Source organism: Rhinopithecus bieti, unplaced genomic scaffold (genome assembly GCF_001698545.2).
Source record: "Rhinopithecus bieti isolate Rb0 unplaced genomic scaffold, ASM169854v2 scaffold_19966, whole genome shotgun sequence".
NCBI classification, from domain to species: Eukaryota; Metazoa; Chordata; class Mammalia; order Primates; family Cercopithecidae; genus Rhinopithecus; species Rhinopithecus bieti.
In genome coordinates this window covers 2,081,767-2,097,941 of record NW_016809923.1, presented here as the reverse complement: position 1 = coordinate 2,097,941, position 16,175 = coordinate 2,081,767, and the positions used below count along the sequence as shown (strand labels likewise).

At 37.9% G+C, this 16,175-nt stretch overlaps 1 protein-coding gene across 1 annotated transcript in view; it reads right to left on the bottom strand.

Annotated features, from left to right (window-relative positions):
• The window catches only part of IFIH1 (interferon induced with helicase C domain 1), a 52,091-nt gene extending 36,122 nt beyond the window's left edge, over window positions 1–15,969 (bottom strand). Inside the window, exons 1-3 of the mRNA XM_017890969.1 lie at window positions 15,149–15,969; window positions 8,280–8,448; window positions 4,124–4,270 (exon numbers count right to left, since the gene is read on the bottom strand). Of these exons, the coding sequence (XP_017746458.1) occupies window positions 4,124–4,270; window positions 8,280–8,448; window positions 15,149–15,601 (769 nt within the window). The 5' untranslated portion in view covers window positions 15,602–15,969. The remainder of the gene's footprint in view (window positions 1–4,123; window positions 4,271–8,279; window positions 8,449–15,148) is intronic.
• Window positions 15,970–16,175: the final 206 nt, after the last annotated feature.

Here is a 16,175-nt window from a genome sequence, read left to right as displayed (position 1 = left end):
TCAATCAAAAGAACTCCAGTAATTTCTCTGGACTAATGGTACTTTATAAGTTATTAATATCAGTAATTCTTAGTCCTAAAGATAACAAGGAAACAAACAGACACTTGGAATGCCAGCAGCGGTCTCTAAAGCGAAGGTCTGAAGCAAACATGCTACATTTTCATAAATAAGTGACCCTTTGCTAGTGTTCTGGAAAGGGCCAGAATGGATTAAACTAACCTGCTCTCAAATCCACACGTGAAATCCATATATCATAAGGAACCTAAGGACTAGAAGGCCGTTAAGATGTTTGTGAATTGGATGGTTCATCAGATTACTGTGCGGTTTACTGTATACTCTTACATGCTCTCAGACTATTATATATTTTCATACTCTGTGCTATTCTTTCATGGCACTTACTGCAAGTGTAGCTCTACAGTTACTACTGCTGGGCCAACACCTCCCTTAGTGGAAAATTCCATGGGGGCTGAAGCCATTTCTTTTCTTTTTTTTTTTTTTTTTTGAGACAGAATTTTTTTGCTCTTGTTGCTCAGGCTGGAGTGCAATGACACAATCTCGGCTCACTGCAACCTCTGCCTCCTGGGTTCAAGCAATTCTCTTGCCTCAGCCTCCCGAGTAGCTGGGATTACAGGCACCTGCCATCATGCCCAATTAAGTTTTTGTATTTTTAGTAGCGATGGGGCTTCACCATGTTGGTCAGGCTGGTCTTGAACTCCTGACCTCAGGTGATCCACCCACCTTGTCCTCCCAAAGTGCTGGGGTTACAGGCGTGAGCCACCATGCCTGGCCTGACTCATTTACTCTTAATTATCTCTTACCATCACAATCTCCAGATAGAGTCATATTAGGCTCCGTGGCCATGAAGCCATTTCTATTATGTTCCTGAGTTCACAGTACACAACAAGGTGCCTGGCACATGATAGGAGATTGGAAAATAGTTGTTAAATTAAAGAAGTGAAAAGAAGAGAGGGAAGGAAGTTAGAGTGAAAGGAAGGGAAAGGAAGGAGGGAGATAGAGAGAAAGGAACCCAAGAGGAAAAGAAACATAAAACCTTTTCTGTCCCTTTTCTGTCATATATATTCTGATATAATGTCTAATATCATTATTAAGATTTTTTTCACAAGATGCATCTTTAAGTTTTATACTAAGAAGTAAAAATTTAAAAAATTTTAAAACTTTTGCCTTTAATTTTGTTCACTCAAAATTCAGTGTAGATTAACTACAAGCTAATGCAATGCATTAGTCTGTTAATCTTTGATGATAAACCCTCATTTAAGATGCAGCGCCATCTCTCAGCATTAGCTCCATCTTCACTTCTTTCTAGTGTGAATTTACAGAAAATGGCCAGTAACTCATAGAGATGTCAGGTAGCCTGTAAAGGACATTTATTAAAACATGAAAACTCCACACTCAGATAGCGGATTTTGGCATTCCTATAGAATCATGATTTCTAAAGGAAAGTGCAGCTGTTCAAATGAAAAATAAAACAACAACAGCAACAACAACAACAACAACAACAACAACAACAAAACTATCCTGTATAAGCTTTGCTATTAGCAGCAGCAGCATCACCAGAGTTTCTGAGAAAGGTGGAATCGCATTACATTAAAAAACAAACAGCAGCTCAAGTCTATAATCCCAGCACGTTGGGAGGCCAAGGCAGGAGGATTCCTTGAGCCCAGAAGTTTCCAGACAAGCCTGGACAATATAGTGAAACCCCATTCTCCATAAAAAATACAAAAATTAGCCAGGTATGGTGGCGCATGCCCGTGATGCCAGCTGCTTGGGAGACTGAGGTGGGAGGATCACTTGAATCTGGGAGGTCAAGGCTTCAGTGAGCTATGTTCATGCCACTGTACTCCAGCCTGGGCGACAGAGAGACAGCAAGACCCTGTCCCTGCCCGCCCTCCTTCCCCCCCCAAAAAAGAAAAGATAAAATCCACAATCAGGCTAAAAGCAAGCTAACCGTGAAAACAATTGGTGCTATTTATGACAATGAATTGATATCTTGCATACGTAGGAAGCTCATATAAGCCAGCAAAAAGAAGATGAATACCCTAATAGAAAAGTGAATTTTAAAAGTATTGATAATTAACAAAACAAAGAGAATGAAGTTGTGAAATTCTTTTTCAGCAGAAATAAGAACATGTAAATTCAAATAACAAAATACCATATTTAATAGCAGCCAAATTGAAAAAGATTGAACATGATAATATTATTCGTTCTCGTAGAAGAGAATTCAGGGAAATAAGCGCTCATATCCCATACTGTTGGAGAACATGTAAACTGGTACAAGTTCCTGGAGTGAGATTTGACATTAAGTATCAAATGTGTTAAAATTGTATAAATCATTTGACCCAGAAATTCCAATTATATAATATGTTTTTAAGAAGCAAACTGTGACATAAGTACAAAGAGAGCTATCGAGACATTATTTAAATGTTCAACAATTGGTCAATTAATTATACTGCATCCAAATGGTGGGACCATTATTTAGTCATTAAAAACCAGGCTGTAGAAGAATATTTAATGAACATAAGAGAAATGACACTATATATACACATTCAGGTATTTTAAAAGCCCAGAAGCACACATACCCAAATGTTAAGTGTAATATCCATATTCTGGGAATATTGGTGACTTCTTTGTGTGTTTCTGTGTATTACAGATTTCTTGCAATGCATGCATATTACTTATCTAAGTACAAAATAACAAGACCAGTGGCTCATACCTGTAATCCCAGCACTTTGGGAGGCCAAGTGGGTGGATCACCTGAGGTCAGGAGTTCGAGACCATCCTGGCCAACATGGTGAAACCCTGTCTCTACTAAAAATACAAAAATTAGCCAGGCATGGTGGCAGGTGCCTGTAGTACCAGTTACTTGGGAGGCTGAGGCAGGAAAATCGCTTCAACCCGGGAGGTGGAGGATGCAGTGAGCCAAGATCATGCCACTGCACTCCAGCCTGGGTGACAGAGTGAGACTCCAGCTCCAAAAATAAAATAAAATATAAAAATAATAAACTTTGCAGTGGTGTGCTACAGTTAGTTTATACGGGCTCACAGGAGCTAACTGGTAACTTTTCAGGAATTTTCTGAGTTTTTAACCGTAGCCATTACAAAAATTAAATTATATTAAATTATATAAACTTACGATTAAAGAAATTATTTTCAAGCAAAGGTAATAAGGTATTTAAAACTCATTACTTAATCATTTAACTGTCATCTTTGATCTGGAGGCTATCTCCGTCTTTTGCATCTGTACAGTGGGAAAGCTGTACAATGCCGTGCCACTGCACAGCTCTTCCCAGCTTTGTGTTCAGTGAGCTTATGTTGGAGGCTTGAAATAAACCTGAACGAGAACATTCAAACCACAGAGACTGGCAAATGCTACAAACTAGGGCTTTTTCTTTTCCCCAGAGAGCTACGTGTTACATTTACTAGCACACCACAGGCTTTAAGCAACTATTTCTTGTGAAAACAGAATAAGGCCTTTTGGCAGAGAAGGCGAGAGGTGGATTATCCTATTAAGAGCAGATTAGAAAGGGAAAAAATAATTAAGTAATTTATTTCTACCAGGGCTGTTTCAGTGTCAAAAAGGTGGACATGGTGGTCTTCAGTCCTCACCAATTAGTTAAGGCAATTCAAGCCAAACCCTAGTTCAGCATCCATTCATATTCCTTTTTATAGCTTTGATTTTAATTTTTACAACCCAGTTGAATCTCTCTGAGCCATCCCAGTTTAAACCAGAGAAAAAAAGTAATGGCTCTGTTTTATTTTCAGGGTTTTGGGTGAATTAAATTGACTGATCTATTTGAAAGTACTTTGAAACCCATGAAATATAGGGCATTCTTATGATACTTATCTTACAATGACTATGGATTTCTTATAAATTAAAATTAGATGCAATTGTGTTCATATTTATACCACATTGATATTGGATTAGTTTTAGAAAGCATTTTGGCCAAGAATTATTTTATTTTAATCTCCTCTAAAAATATTATTTTAATATAAATGTTTACTAACCTTAGTGCCCACATTTTCTCCCTCTGATTAATAGGTTCTGCCCAGTTGGTTTTCTGGAAGTAGTAATTACTGTATTAAAGTATGTATGCGTTTCAAGTACCTGAAACTGCAGAAGAATCTGCAAAAGATGATTCTGATGAGTTATTCTCCATGCCCCAGACCTCCTTCTCCAGATTTGGCTGAACTGTGGTTGAAAGAAGTTGCTCTTCCACTTGAGGACCATCATCTTGTGATAAATTCTCAATCTCTGTGAATAACAGTATTAGAATGCAAATCATAGGGCAACACAAGTTTTTGTAGAGCATACATAACTGTTACTGTTATTTTGAAAACAAACCGGAGGTTCCTAATAGAGGTTGCCTGAATGTTTTTAAATACTTTGAAGTTCTAAACAGAATGTAAATTGTATTACAATGGAGGATTTTATACAATATAAATCGCTGTTATTGTTATTTTGAAAACAAAATGGAGAGCCCCCAATAGAGATTTGCTTTAATATATTGTAATATGTTGATATTTCGAAAGGCTTTGAACGTGCTTCTGTTATGGTACAGTATTTTTAATTGGAATATGAACACAACGAGTAGTTCTTTGTAATGATTAGACTGTAGCTAAAAAAAAAAAAATAAGGATTATGCTAATGACAAGAAAAGTGATTTCCTGTCTGACCATCACGTTTAGGAAGTAAGTTACTTATTCAGTGACACAAAGTTACATTTAAGGCTGAATTAATGAAAATGCAAATTCGGTAGTTTTCTTTAGCTTTGCTCTTGCCATTTTGTTTCCTCGCTGTGTGTTCTGCATGAGACGTACATCTGCTTTAATGTCAGCCTATACTCATGTATTCTGAATTTCTGGGGATTTTTAAAACTTAATGAAATATCCTGTGTCCTTCCTTTCTTCTTTCCTCCATTCCTCCCTTCCAGCTTTTGCTACTTCAACTGTATGTAATGGGTATTTTATTAAGGGCTTATGTGGGTTAAAAGAAAATCAAGAGTTTTGCCTTTATGAAGCTGCAATCTGTCAGAGAAGACTGATGCCATAAGGAAAAATTTCTAACGTATCATTTTTTATTATCTCATCTTAAAGAACACAGGGAAAATGTGCCCCACTTTGTATGGAAAATTTCCTAAAGAAAACTGTTGTGACTTTGGACAAGAAGAAAACTTGGCAATGTTTGCAGTTAGATATTAAGTATGTTAGGGACTATTATAATAGTTAATTTATTTTGAACTCACCATATAAATACTTTACATATATTAAGTTATTTAATTCTCAAAATAAACCTACATGGTAAGTAATATTATTGTCTGCATTTTACTGAGGTGATAAGTAATATTATTATCTCCATTTTATTGAGGAGTAAACTGAGGCACAGAGAAGTCAAGAACCTGGCCAAAGGTCACACATTCAAGGAGGGAGCCAGGATTTGATAAGCATCAGGATCTGATATGTATCAGGACCTAGAGTCTAAGCTCCTACATTAGTATGTTTGTGCTGCCATAACAACAGGACCCAGAGTCTGAGCTCCTACATTAGTCTGTTTGTGCTGCCATAACAAAACACCATCAACTGAGTGGTTTAAACAACAGACACTTCTTTTCTCACAGTTCTGGGCACTGGAAGTCCAAGATCAAAGTGACAGCAGGGTCAATGTCTGATGAGGGCTCTCTCCTTGATTTGCAGATGGACACGTTCTCCCTGCGTCCTCACATGGGTAAGAGAGAGAGAGAAAGAGATGGATGTTTCTCTTTCTCTCTCTTCTTAAAAGGCCACAATTCTATCAGATTAAGGTCCTGTTCTTATATTCTTATGACTCATTTAATCTTTTTTTTTTTTTTTTTTGAGACAGAGTCTTGCTCTGACACCCAAGCCAGAGTGCAGTGGCACAGTCTTGGCTCACTGCAACCTCCCTATCCTGGGTCCAAGCGATTCTTCTGCCTCAGCCTCCCGAGCAGCTGGGATTACAGCTGCATGCCACCGCGCCTGGCTAATTTTTATATTTTTAGTAGAGATGCGGTTTTGCCAGGTTGGCCAGGCTGGTCTCAAACTCCTGACCTCAGGTGATCCACCCACCTCGGCCTCCCAAAGTGTTGGGATTACAGGTGTGAGCCACCATGCCTGGTCTGGTTCATTTAATCTTAATTATCTCCTACTATCACTATCTCCAGATAGAGTCATATTAGGCTCCAACATATGAATACCAGGAGGACAAAATTCCATCCATAGCATTTTACCATTGGCTTCCCAAAATTCATATCTTTACTACATGAAAAATACATTCATCTCTTCTCATCAGCCCAAGTGCCTTAACTCACTGCAGCATGAACTCTAAGTTTAAAGCCAAAGTCTCACCTAAACATTGTTTAAATCAGACATGGATGAGACTGGAGGTGTGATTCATGATGAGGCAAATTCATCACCAGCCGTGAACCTGTGAAACCAGATGAGCTACATGTTTCTTTTCCATAATACAATGGTGGGACAGGCATAGGATGGACATCCTATTCCAAAAAGGAGATATAGGAAAGAAAGAAAGGGTGATGGGTCCCAAGCAAATCCAAAACTTATTAAGGTAAATTCCATCGTATCTTAAGACTTATAAGGCTTGAGAAAAGCTCTGTTTGGTTTGATGCACTGCCTTCCGGGTCCATGGAATGGCAGGTTCACTTCTAGGGCTCTGCAAGACAGCCTGCTGTCTCTTAAGGGCTCCATCCACACAGCTTTCTGTGAGGGTAGCTCTGCTTCTAAGACACTGGGCAGGGTCATCCTGCCCACTAGGCAGGGCTCACTAAAACCGGAGAGACAGGCTTGCCCTTTGAAACCAAAAAGGAAACTGCCTTGGCCCCTGGGCCTGTGGTGGAAGTAGCAACCCTGATGACTTCTGAATCACTTTTGGGGGCATTCTTTCCTTTCCTTGAAGAACAGTACACATTCACAGCCAAATAGCTCTATGGTCTGGTTCTGTAGAATCCAGAAAGTCCAGTATCCTTTTCTCATTCTGTCCTGCCTTCTCTGTCTCCTTCGGTTCAAACTGGAAGTGTATTTGCTGGTATAATGTATATCTATTCCTACCTTCTGCTGAAATGACTGATTAAGTCCATGAGTGGCACCCATGATCTTGTTATCAATTGGTTGTTCAGCCACACCCTTGGTGTTCTCTTTATAACACAGTTTCTCATTTTTTGCAATATGAATAGGCTGAGGATTTTCCAGATATTTAAATTTTGGTTCCTTTTTGCATAACAGCTCCTTCAATTAACTTCTCTTATTTTGCATTTTACTATAAGCAGTCAGGAGAAAACAAGATGCTCCTTAAACATTTTACTAAGAAATTTTCTCAGCCAAATATCCAAATCCATCACTTGTGAGATCAAGTTTTATGCCATTTTATAAAAGGATCACCTTTCTTCCGGTTTCCAATGACATTTTTCTCATTTCTTTCTGTGACCTCACCAGAATCACCCTTAACACCCATATTTCTACCATTCACCAAAAACTCTTACAGTCTCTATCAATTACCCAGTTCCAAAGCCACTTCCACATGTTTAGGTATTTGTTACAGCAGCACCCCACTTTTTATACCAAAGTTTTCATTAGTTTGGGTGACCAGAACAAAACTGCAATGATTATAATTAATGAATAGTTAACTTTCAATTTGTCTTTCATATGATATTTTTGGAAACACAGGATGCATACTATGAAAAGAAAATAAGATAGCAGTTTAAGTGAGGTTTACAAATAATGTATGAGAAGGAGTTATAAAATGTTACGTTATTACTATTGTTGAATGCTTTTTAAAATCTCACATTAGGTAATGTTGAGATATATTGACAAAACAATCCTTTTATCAAATGCTTAATACATTGCTTAAAAATGTATAAAATGTTCAGAAGAATATGCAGATTTTTTATAACCACTAAAATACTTTCTTCCAAGGTATTTGTGTATATTCAATGTTAAATAATCTTGATAAAAATTTCTGGTAGTCATATCGTTTCTAAAATAAGGTAGTAGAAAGGGTGTTGGTTGAACTAAAAATGGTCTTTGATCAGTTGATTTTTTCCCAGGCATCAATTTCCTCATTTGTAAAGGTGATAAAATAGATCACCTTTACAATGATGAGATATCACATACGTTCCACTCTTAAATTTTTGATTCTAAAAATCTTGGTGTTTAGCATTGTGTCTGTCTGCTTTATTGAACTCTCAATCACTAGGCGGAATAAAAATCTTCCTAAGTAAAATTACAAATACCTGCATTGCTTTCTGAGCAATCAGTGCCTGTTAACTCTTGGACAAGTTCATTGTTTCCTGTTTGACGAAGAACATCCAGAAATGCAGAGAACCAGTTTTCCTTCTGCACAATCCTTTTTAGTAGTTCTCTTACACCTGATTCATTTCCGTTGTTTTCTGCAGCAGCAATCTGTTGTAAGAGAAAATTAGAATTAAGTAAGATCAAACATCTTCTGAATAACCTTAAACAGGAAATACCATTTAGAAAAACTGAGCAATTAAGCATAAGTATAAATAAAGGCTTACATTGAAACATTGAAGAAAATAGCAATGTTACCTGTAGCAATTCAGAAGTCGGCAGGGAAAAAAAAAATCTCTGGACCAAGTGTCCTTTTAAATATGAACCATTTTTTTAACGCTATTGAATTATTCAAACCTGACACCTAGAAAATAAATTTTACCTCAGCCATTCTCGAATAAAGGGTAGAAGAGAAAGTATCTTTAGTTTGTAGCTATGTTATGTCTGTTTTCACCAATTTCTTTCTGTATATCTAGGACTGGCTATATTTTTTCAATCTATGGAGTCTGTAAATGGGAAATCAAACATTTCTTATCTAATTCTTCTTTCTTCATGATTATCATTATGAAATAAGTAATTACTACTGCAGATTTATATTCTTTCCTATTTAATTTTGCACAGTTGATTATTACTATAATCAATTTTCTCAAATTTGTGTTTATTTAATGTTGTGGGAAATTTGTTTTATATCTTTTTTTGGAAATATGGGGCAGAATTATTTTTATATCCATTCATTAGAGTCTTTAGCCTTCATTTATTTTCTCTTTTAGGTTAATCTAGTAAATTCCTTTTAAATTTGGATCATTTGTGTAATCATTGTCACAGCTCATCTCCTTAGGTCATAATACAGCAATAAGGATTTGAAGGAAAGATGAACTCAAGCCATGTTTAGACATGAAAGAAGTTAGGCAGGACATCATTAGCTTTCTGTGGCATTTGACAATTTACTTCATCTCCCTTGACTTCGGTTACAATATGTGGAAAACAAGGCAGCTGAAAAGAAATTTTGGAGTTTCTATATCTTAGCTGCACATTAGAAACAACCGTAGAGCTTTAAAAAATACTGATGCCTAGGAAACACCCCTAAAAGATACTGATTTATTTTATCTATGTTAGGAACTCAGATATTAAAGAAAAATTAAAGCATCTCATGTGATTCTATCAACCTCCCAGATAAGAAATATTGCCTTTGATATTATCAAAGGCCCTTCTCAACATTTGCCAATCTTCCACATGTATAATTCAGATTGTTTAGTTCTTTCCTACAAATTTATGTATTTTCTAGTTCTATAAATATATTCCATAACCTTTTATGTCAGAAATTTGGTAATGTTTTTGGAACAATGTCTGGCACTAGTTCAGGGTTAGAATTATTACGGATGACTGGGAAGAGTCATCGTTACAAATATCTCACCTGCACAAGCACATGCAGCTTGGTCTCTACCCAAGGGATATTTCCGTCTTAACATCTAGTAGTTAAGAATGCTGTTCTAGGGGACTTGTATTAACCCAGCAGCCCAGAAGTAGGTACCAATATTAACTCATTTACAGATCAGAAATCCGAGGCACAGAGATGTTTAGTTATCTCTCTGAGGTCACAAAGCCAGTAAGTGGCAGAATTAGAATTCGATCCCAGGGAATTGAATTTAGAGGCTGAATCCTGCCTTCTTGAACTATAATTATAGCTTATAATTTTCTCCAATTTTAAGTTCATTTTCTGGCAAGAAGTGGTTAAAAATAACTATTTGAACTCAGTAAATTTCAAGTGAATTCAGTCCATGTCATCACAACATTTTCTAAGCAGATTTTTGCTCATTTTTTACCATTTTTTTTTCTAACTCTCTTAGTCTCCTAGTGGAAATTCTTTGGCTTCCCTGGTGTTGTAACATCTTTATTATCATCTGCTAATTTAACAAGTAATTGCTATAGATGTAAATAAGACTAGTTTCAATGCCTCCTTTTAACTCAGCCATTCTCATATTTTATTACCCCATCCTTTAATCAGCTTTAGATATATTTGAAAGAAGCAATCAGGAAGGATTGCCTTAAAAAGAACCAGGGAGGCACTATAACAAATACTGTTATTAAAAAATCCCTAAGCATGTTCTATCCACAAAAGTTTCTTCAACTACTAATCTATGAAGTCAACTTTTACTGTGGAATCATATTTGTCAAGCTTTCTTTGCCTTTATTGAGTCCAAGCATGTAAGGATCATGATGTCATTATTTCCTAAACATATTCTTACAATTTGAATGTGGAACTACATATATCTGTGCAATTTTAGCAGCCTCATCAAGATGCTGAATTTTTAAGAAATCTTCTCAGTTTTGGTGCTGGAAAGTACATCAACTCCCTTTGAAGCAATTATATAATTTTAAAAATTTAATCTGTTCTCCTAAAACATTGTAAAGATATTAGATCCCAATATGTAAACACAATTACAGAAATTCGTGGAAGGCAAATATTTAGATTTGAGACTGCAACAAGTCATAAAACGATTGTCACCCATGCCCCCACTCCACTCGAAGTTTTCTCTATGAAGTTAAAAATGGATGGATGTTTTCATGACTATGTAGTCTATTAATACATTGTTAACTAATTTATGAAATATAAAACAAAATTAATTTGGGGATAATACAACTCAATGCTTTCATATTCTAAATTATTTGATATGTTTTTTCTTTCCAACAGAAATCAGTGAAGAAACCCATGACATTTCCATAAAGCACTGGCTTGCCAACACAATTGTACAGTTTAATGCAAATGTTTTCTTCCCTTTATAATAATCTTAGATAGCTATTTAAATATAACAGTGATTTTTTTAACCCAGCAGAGTTCAACTCTCAGATAAAAGTAAATCAAGAAGCAAAACCTGTATGTTAAAATAAAGAATTTTAAAGAACTAGTTTCCCACAAAAAGTTAATGTCTTAACCCAATGAATATTTATTGTCACATTGACATAGCTAATTTCTCATTCATACTTTTTTAATTTCAAATGAAATTCTTATCCTTCCTAATTTGCCAGACAATACAATATTCTTGGAGAGATTGACTTGGGTACTCAACTTGATGTTGGGAGAACTGGACTGTTTTTAACTGGACTAGTCATGGCATCTTTGGTTCTCCTGTGTAAAAGAAAGGTGTGTGGAATCTCCAGGACTACAGATGCTTTGTGTTCTGAACTGGCCAGGGATGAAACATGCACCTCTCTTCAGCTGTTCAGCTTGATTATTAAGACACTATGGAAATGTTTATATGATCACTTCCGTTCCCAGAGTTCATGACTGCCTAAGTTGATGGGTGTGCCAAGTTGTAACAATGCCAAGTTGTAACTTAGCATCCTAAAAGAGGAGCAAGGCAGTACAAGGATCGCTTTATTATAATGATTGATAAAATGGCATATATTTATTGCTGAATCTCTAGTATTTAGAATAGTCCCTTGTATACAGTAGACTGACTTCCTTCCTTCCTTCCTTTCTTCCCTTCCTTCCTTCCTTCCTTCCTTCCTTCCTTCCTTCCTTCCTTCCTTCCTTCTTTCTTTCTTTCTTTCTGACAGAGTCTTGCTCTGTTGCCCAGGCTGGAGTGCAGTGGTGCGATCTTGGCTCACTGCAAGCTCTGCCTCCCGGGTTCACACCATTCTCCCGAGTAGCTGGGACTACAGGCGCCCACCACCAAGCCCGGCTACTTTTTTTGTATTTTTAGTAGAGACGGAGTTTTACTGTGTTAGCCAGGATGGTCTGGATCTCCTGACTTCGTGGTCCGCCCTCCTCGGCCTCCCAAAGTGCTGGGATTACCGGTGTGAGCCACCATGCCCGGCCTACAGTAGACGTTCTTTCATCAACACTGATGAACACTACAACACAACTTCAAGAAAGGACAAAATAGTCTCTGTGTTTTTCTCCTATCTTTTCACCACTAGCATGGCATCTGGCACAAAGATGCCACTCAATAAATTCAAACTGAATGAATGAATGAATGAATAAGTTTTTGGGTACTTGCTGGACACAAACCTACGTCTAAAGTCATTTTCAGAAGGCCTGCTGGAATAAGGGGCAGGGGCTAGGAAATGGGGTGGGAATCCTAAATCAAAATAATAGATCAAGTAGAAAATGTCTATGGTAAAACAGAAAAAGAATGAAAATACCAGACCATTTTATGGAAGTCTTGATTACTTATTTTAAACCATCAAGAAAGCAAATTTGGAAATCTTATTTTCATCATTCATCCATTCTCTAATGCCTGGCAACACAATTCAATACATCATGTGTTTTCAACACTTATTCCAGACACTTTCAGAAATAAATTCAGTCTATCAATCAAGTAATCAATGCTTATTAAACACCAACCCTATACCTAATCCTGGTTAGGTTCTGGTAATTTCTTTTTCAAATCAGTATAATCTACAGACTTTAGGAAGTATATCTCAATTGCAACATGGGGAATTTACCTAAATCTCTCAAACTTAAATTTACAAGGAAATGTAATCAGATGAATAGTGATAAAAGTCAACACCATTATCATATCAAATAGCTCTGATTTATAAGCTTTTTCATAAACACTATTTCTGATTTGATGTTGACTAAAATACTGTGAGAAATTTTATGATGTCCATTTTCATGGGTAAGTGTAGCATGAGGGAACCTAAATAATTTGGCCCAAAGTAACACATATAGTAAGAAGCCAAGATAGACCTCAGATCCATGTGTTCCCCTTCTACAGTCTTATCACACTTTGCTACTGTAAGGTAAACATTCATCAATGACCACCACCTCAATATAGATTATTCTTCCAAACATAATGCTTCCTTCTCATTGTCCACCATAGCTTATTTTTGGAACTGATAATACATGTAAAATGATGCACACAAAAATTATTCCAGACTCTCACAGAGATGCTATTGCTTCCTAGAGAGCCTCAAATGTATAGCTGCTTAGTCTTTCGGGGCCTCCTTTGAAATGTGAATCAGAGGGAGAATTTGGGTTGCATTGGCCTTAACTGCTACTAGTACACGAAAGTCCCTTTACTCTATATCTTCTTTGTGTCAAATCCCTTGCATTACTGCTAGCTGCCTCCAAGCTTGCCAGAATCAAGAACTTGGATAAAATCTAGCTGGCGGAAATTCAATCCAGGCAAGACAAAAGTGATGCTGATAGGCAGAAGTATTTAGAGTAAATAGGGAGAAGTGCTGTTTCGCTGGCAATCGGGACATCATACCCACCAAACATAAACAGCTTTGTGGTGTTACTGGACTCTGTTGCTTCTGGACTTCTAACAGCTACTGTGGCTGGAAATGCCATCTTCCATCTCCAGCTGGCTTGAAGGCTGCATACTTTCTTCCAAATTAAGATTCTGCCACAGTGATGTACACATTTGTCATATCCAGCTGGACTACTATAATGCGTTCTAGCTTGTTCTCAATATACAAAACGACATAAACATTACAGACAACAGTGCAAAGTAATTTACTTGTTGGGAAAACTGGCCATCAAAATTAGATGCATGTTTGGGTCTTTGGACAGGCCCTGTGTCTGTCAAGTCTACAAAAGATCACTAACTTTATTCACTAAAGACTAAATTACATCATAGGCTATAGCCAATCAATCAAATGCCCAGAAGTGTGTAATGAATATACAAACAATGGATGAACCAAAAAGAGAGGAAAAAAATGTGAAAATCATACAGTGGTGTAGACAAAGCCTTTGACTTTTAGTCATGGCTTTATTCATCTACATGTCTTCCAAAACAAGACTTTTGACTTACGAGCCTGAGTAAGTCAGATTCAAACAGGTCAGCATTTATACACGTCACAGTATATCTTCACTTATCAAAAAACAATTCATATTACATTCAATGTAAAGTCATCAGTAAAATTCGCCCTGTCAAAATGCCACCTTAAGAAAAATCCAGTTTCTTCACTAATATGAAGAACTGAAATTAGCAACACATTCTTTCAATGAATTGTTTCTAAATTTTGATTCTCAGAAAATGTAAACTTTGATTAAAGAAAGAGAAAAGGGTGTGTGTGTGTGAGAGAGAGAGAGAGAGAGAGAGTGATTGCAATTTACCCATTTGGGCTAAGAATAAATGGCACAATGTGTAATGTGGGGCAAAGATTGGAAAACTTTTTCTCTAAAATGCCAGGTAATACATATTTTCAGCTTTAAGGGCACACAGTCTCCATCCAATTGCCTTTGGAGTAGAAAGGCAGCCACAAACAATACGTAAACAAACGAGCATGACTGTGTTCCAATAAAACTTTATGAACACTGAAAATTAAAAATTGAAAAATCTAAAGACCTTCCTTAGCCTGTGGGCCTGAAAAAAACAGTAGCAGGCTGGATTTAGCCTGTGGGCCATAGTTTGCTGACCCCTGCTCCATGGAACTACATTAAATAAGAAAAACATTCAACACTTTGGGCAAATTATTTAACCTGCCTCAGGTTTCTCATCTGTAAAATGGAGTTAATAACATTAGGAGCCTCAGTGGGTTACTCTGAACATGAACTGTAGTAATACATTTTGAAAATGATACCAAGTGCATATAGTAAATGTTCAATACATGTTACCTGTTAATATACATTACGATTCTAAAGTTAACTCCTTTTTAGTTCAGTGAAAAGATTAGAAAAGTAGTTCTTTTGTGTTTAAATTTTCGAAATTGTCTTAAAGTGCCTAGATGTTGTCTTCTCAAAGGAAGAAACTAGATTTGCCCAAAGATGTCAAGCACATTTGGAAAGGGGCAAACGCACAAGGAAACCTGCTTTGCAAAATCTGCCTAAAAGGCTAGCTCCATCTGAACAGGCACCTACCCGGTTTCTGTCTTCAATTGTCAACAGTTCCTCCTCCATGCACTTATCCAAGACGTCTCTAACTAGAAGCTTGTCCACCAGAGTGGGCTGAAGGAGGTTCAGCAGTTGGAGACATTCATCATGAGTGTTCTCAAACGATGGAGAGGGCAAGTCAGTGAGCTCAGGGTTCATGTAGCGGGCGGCCAGAGGGCTGCCCGCTCTTCGGAGGGCCTCCACGAATTCCCGAGTCCAACCAAGGTGCCAGACTCCCTTCTCCAAGGTGCTCAGGAGCAGTTCAACTGCCTGCATGTTCCCGGAGGTGGCCACCGTCCTCTGAATCTGCTCCTTCACCTCTGCAGGCAGAAAGGTCAGGTAGTCCAGCACAGGCTCCACCTGGATGTACATTTTCACCCTGGTCCTGAAGCACGAGATGAGATAGCGGAAATTCTCATCTGTGGAATACCCATTCGACATCTTTCTTTCTCAGAGAAGGGAGAGGGTTCTCCCAAGCAGATGGTGCTGTTCTTTGCGGGACAGGTGAGATGTGCGTGCCGCTGTCCGCTGCCCACTTGGAGGAGCAGGGTCTACCTCTCTGTGCCTGACAACGACAAGGTTGCCCGCAGAGCCCTCCGGCCGGCGCGCGGGGCTGCGGTCGCGGCACTTTGGTCTCTGCAGTGTGCACCCCGGGTCCCGGACCGGGACGATCCGGCTGCACAGACGGGTAGCAGCTTCGAGTCCAGCTTTCTGTCAGGCAGTTCTTATAGTTTCCCAGACTTTGGTTTCTGTTTCGATTCTCTTCTCGGGACTTTGCAAACGTAATCGGCCTAGAGGGGAGGGAGTTTCCTTAGGGAGGCGCCACCTTTTGGTCGGGGCGGGTGAAGACGGGAGGATTTTGGTCAAGGACACCGCGGGAAACAGAAAAGGAAAGCGAATTCTCTCTGGCACCAAGACCAAAGCTCTAGCAAAGCTCCTCCTGCGGGTATTTTGTTTTCCCAGCGGGGTTCTGCCTTAACAATCAGGTCCTTTGTAGGCCAAAATGTGCAGTGCA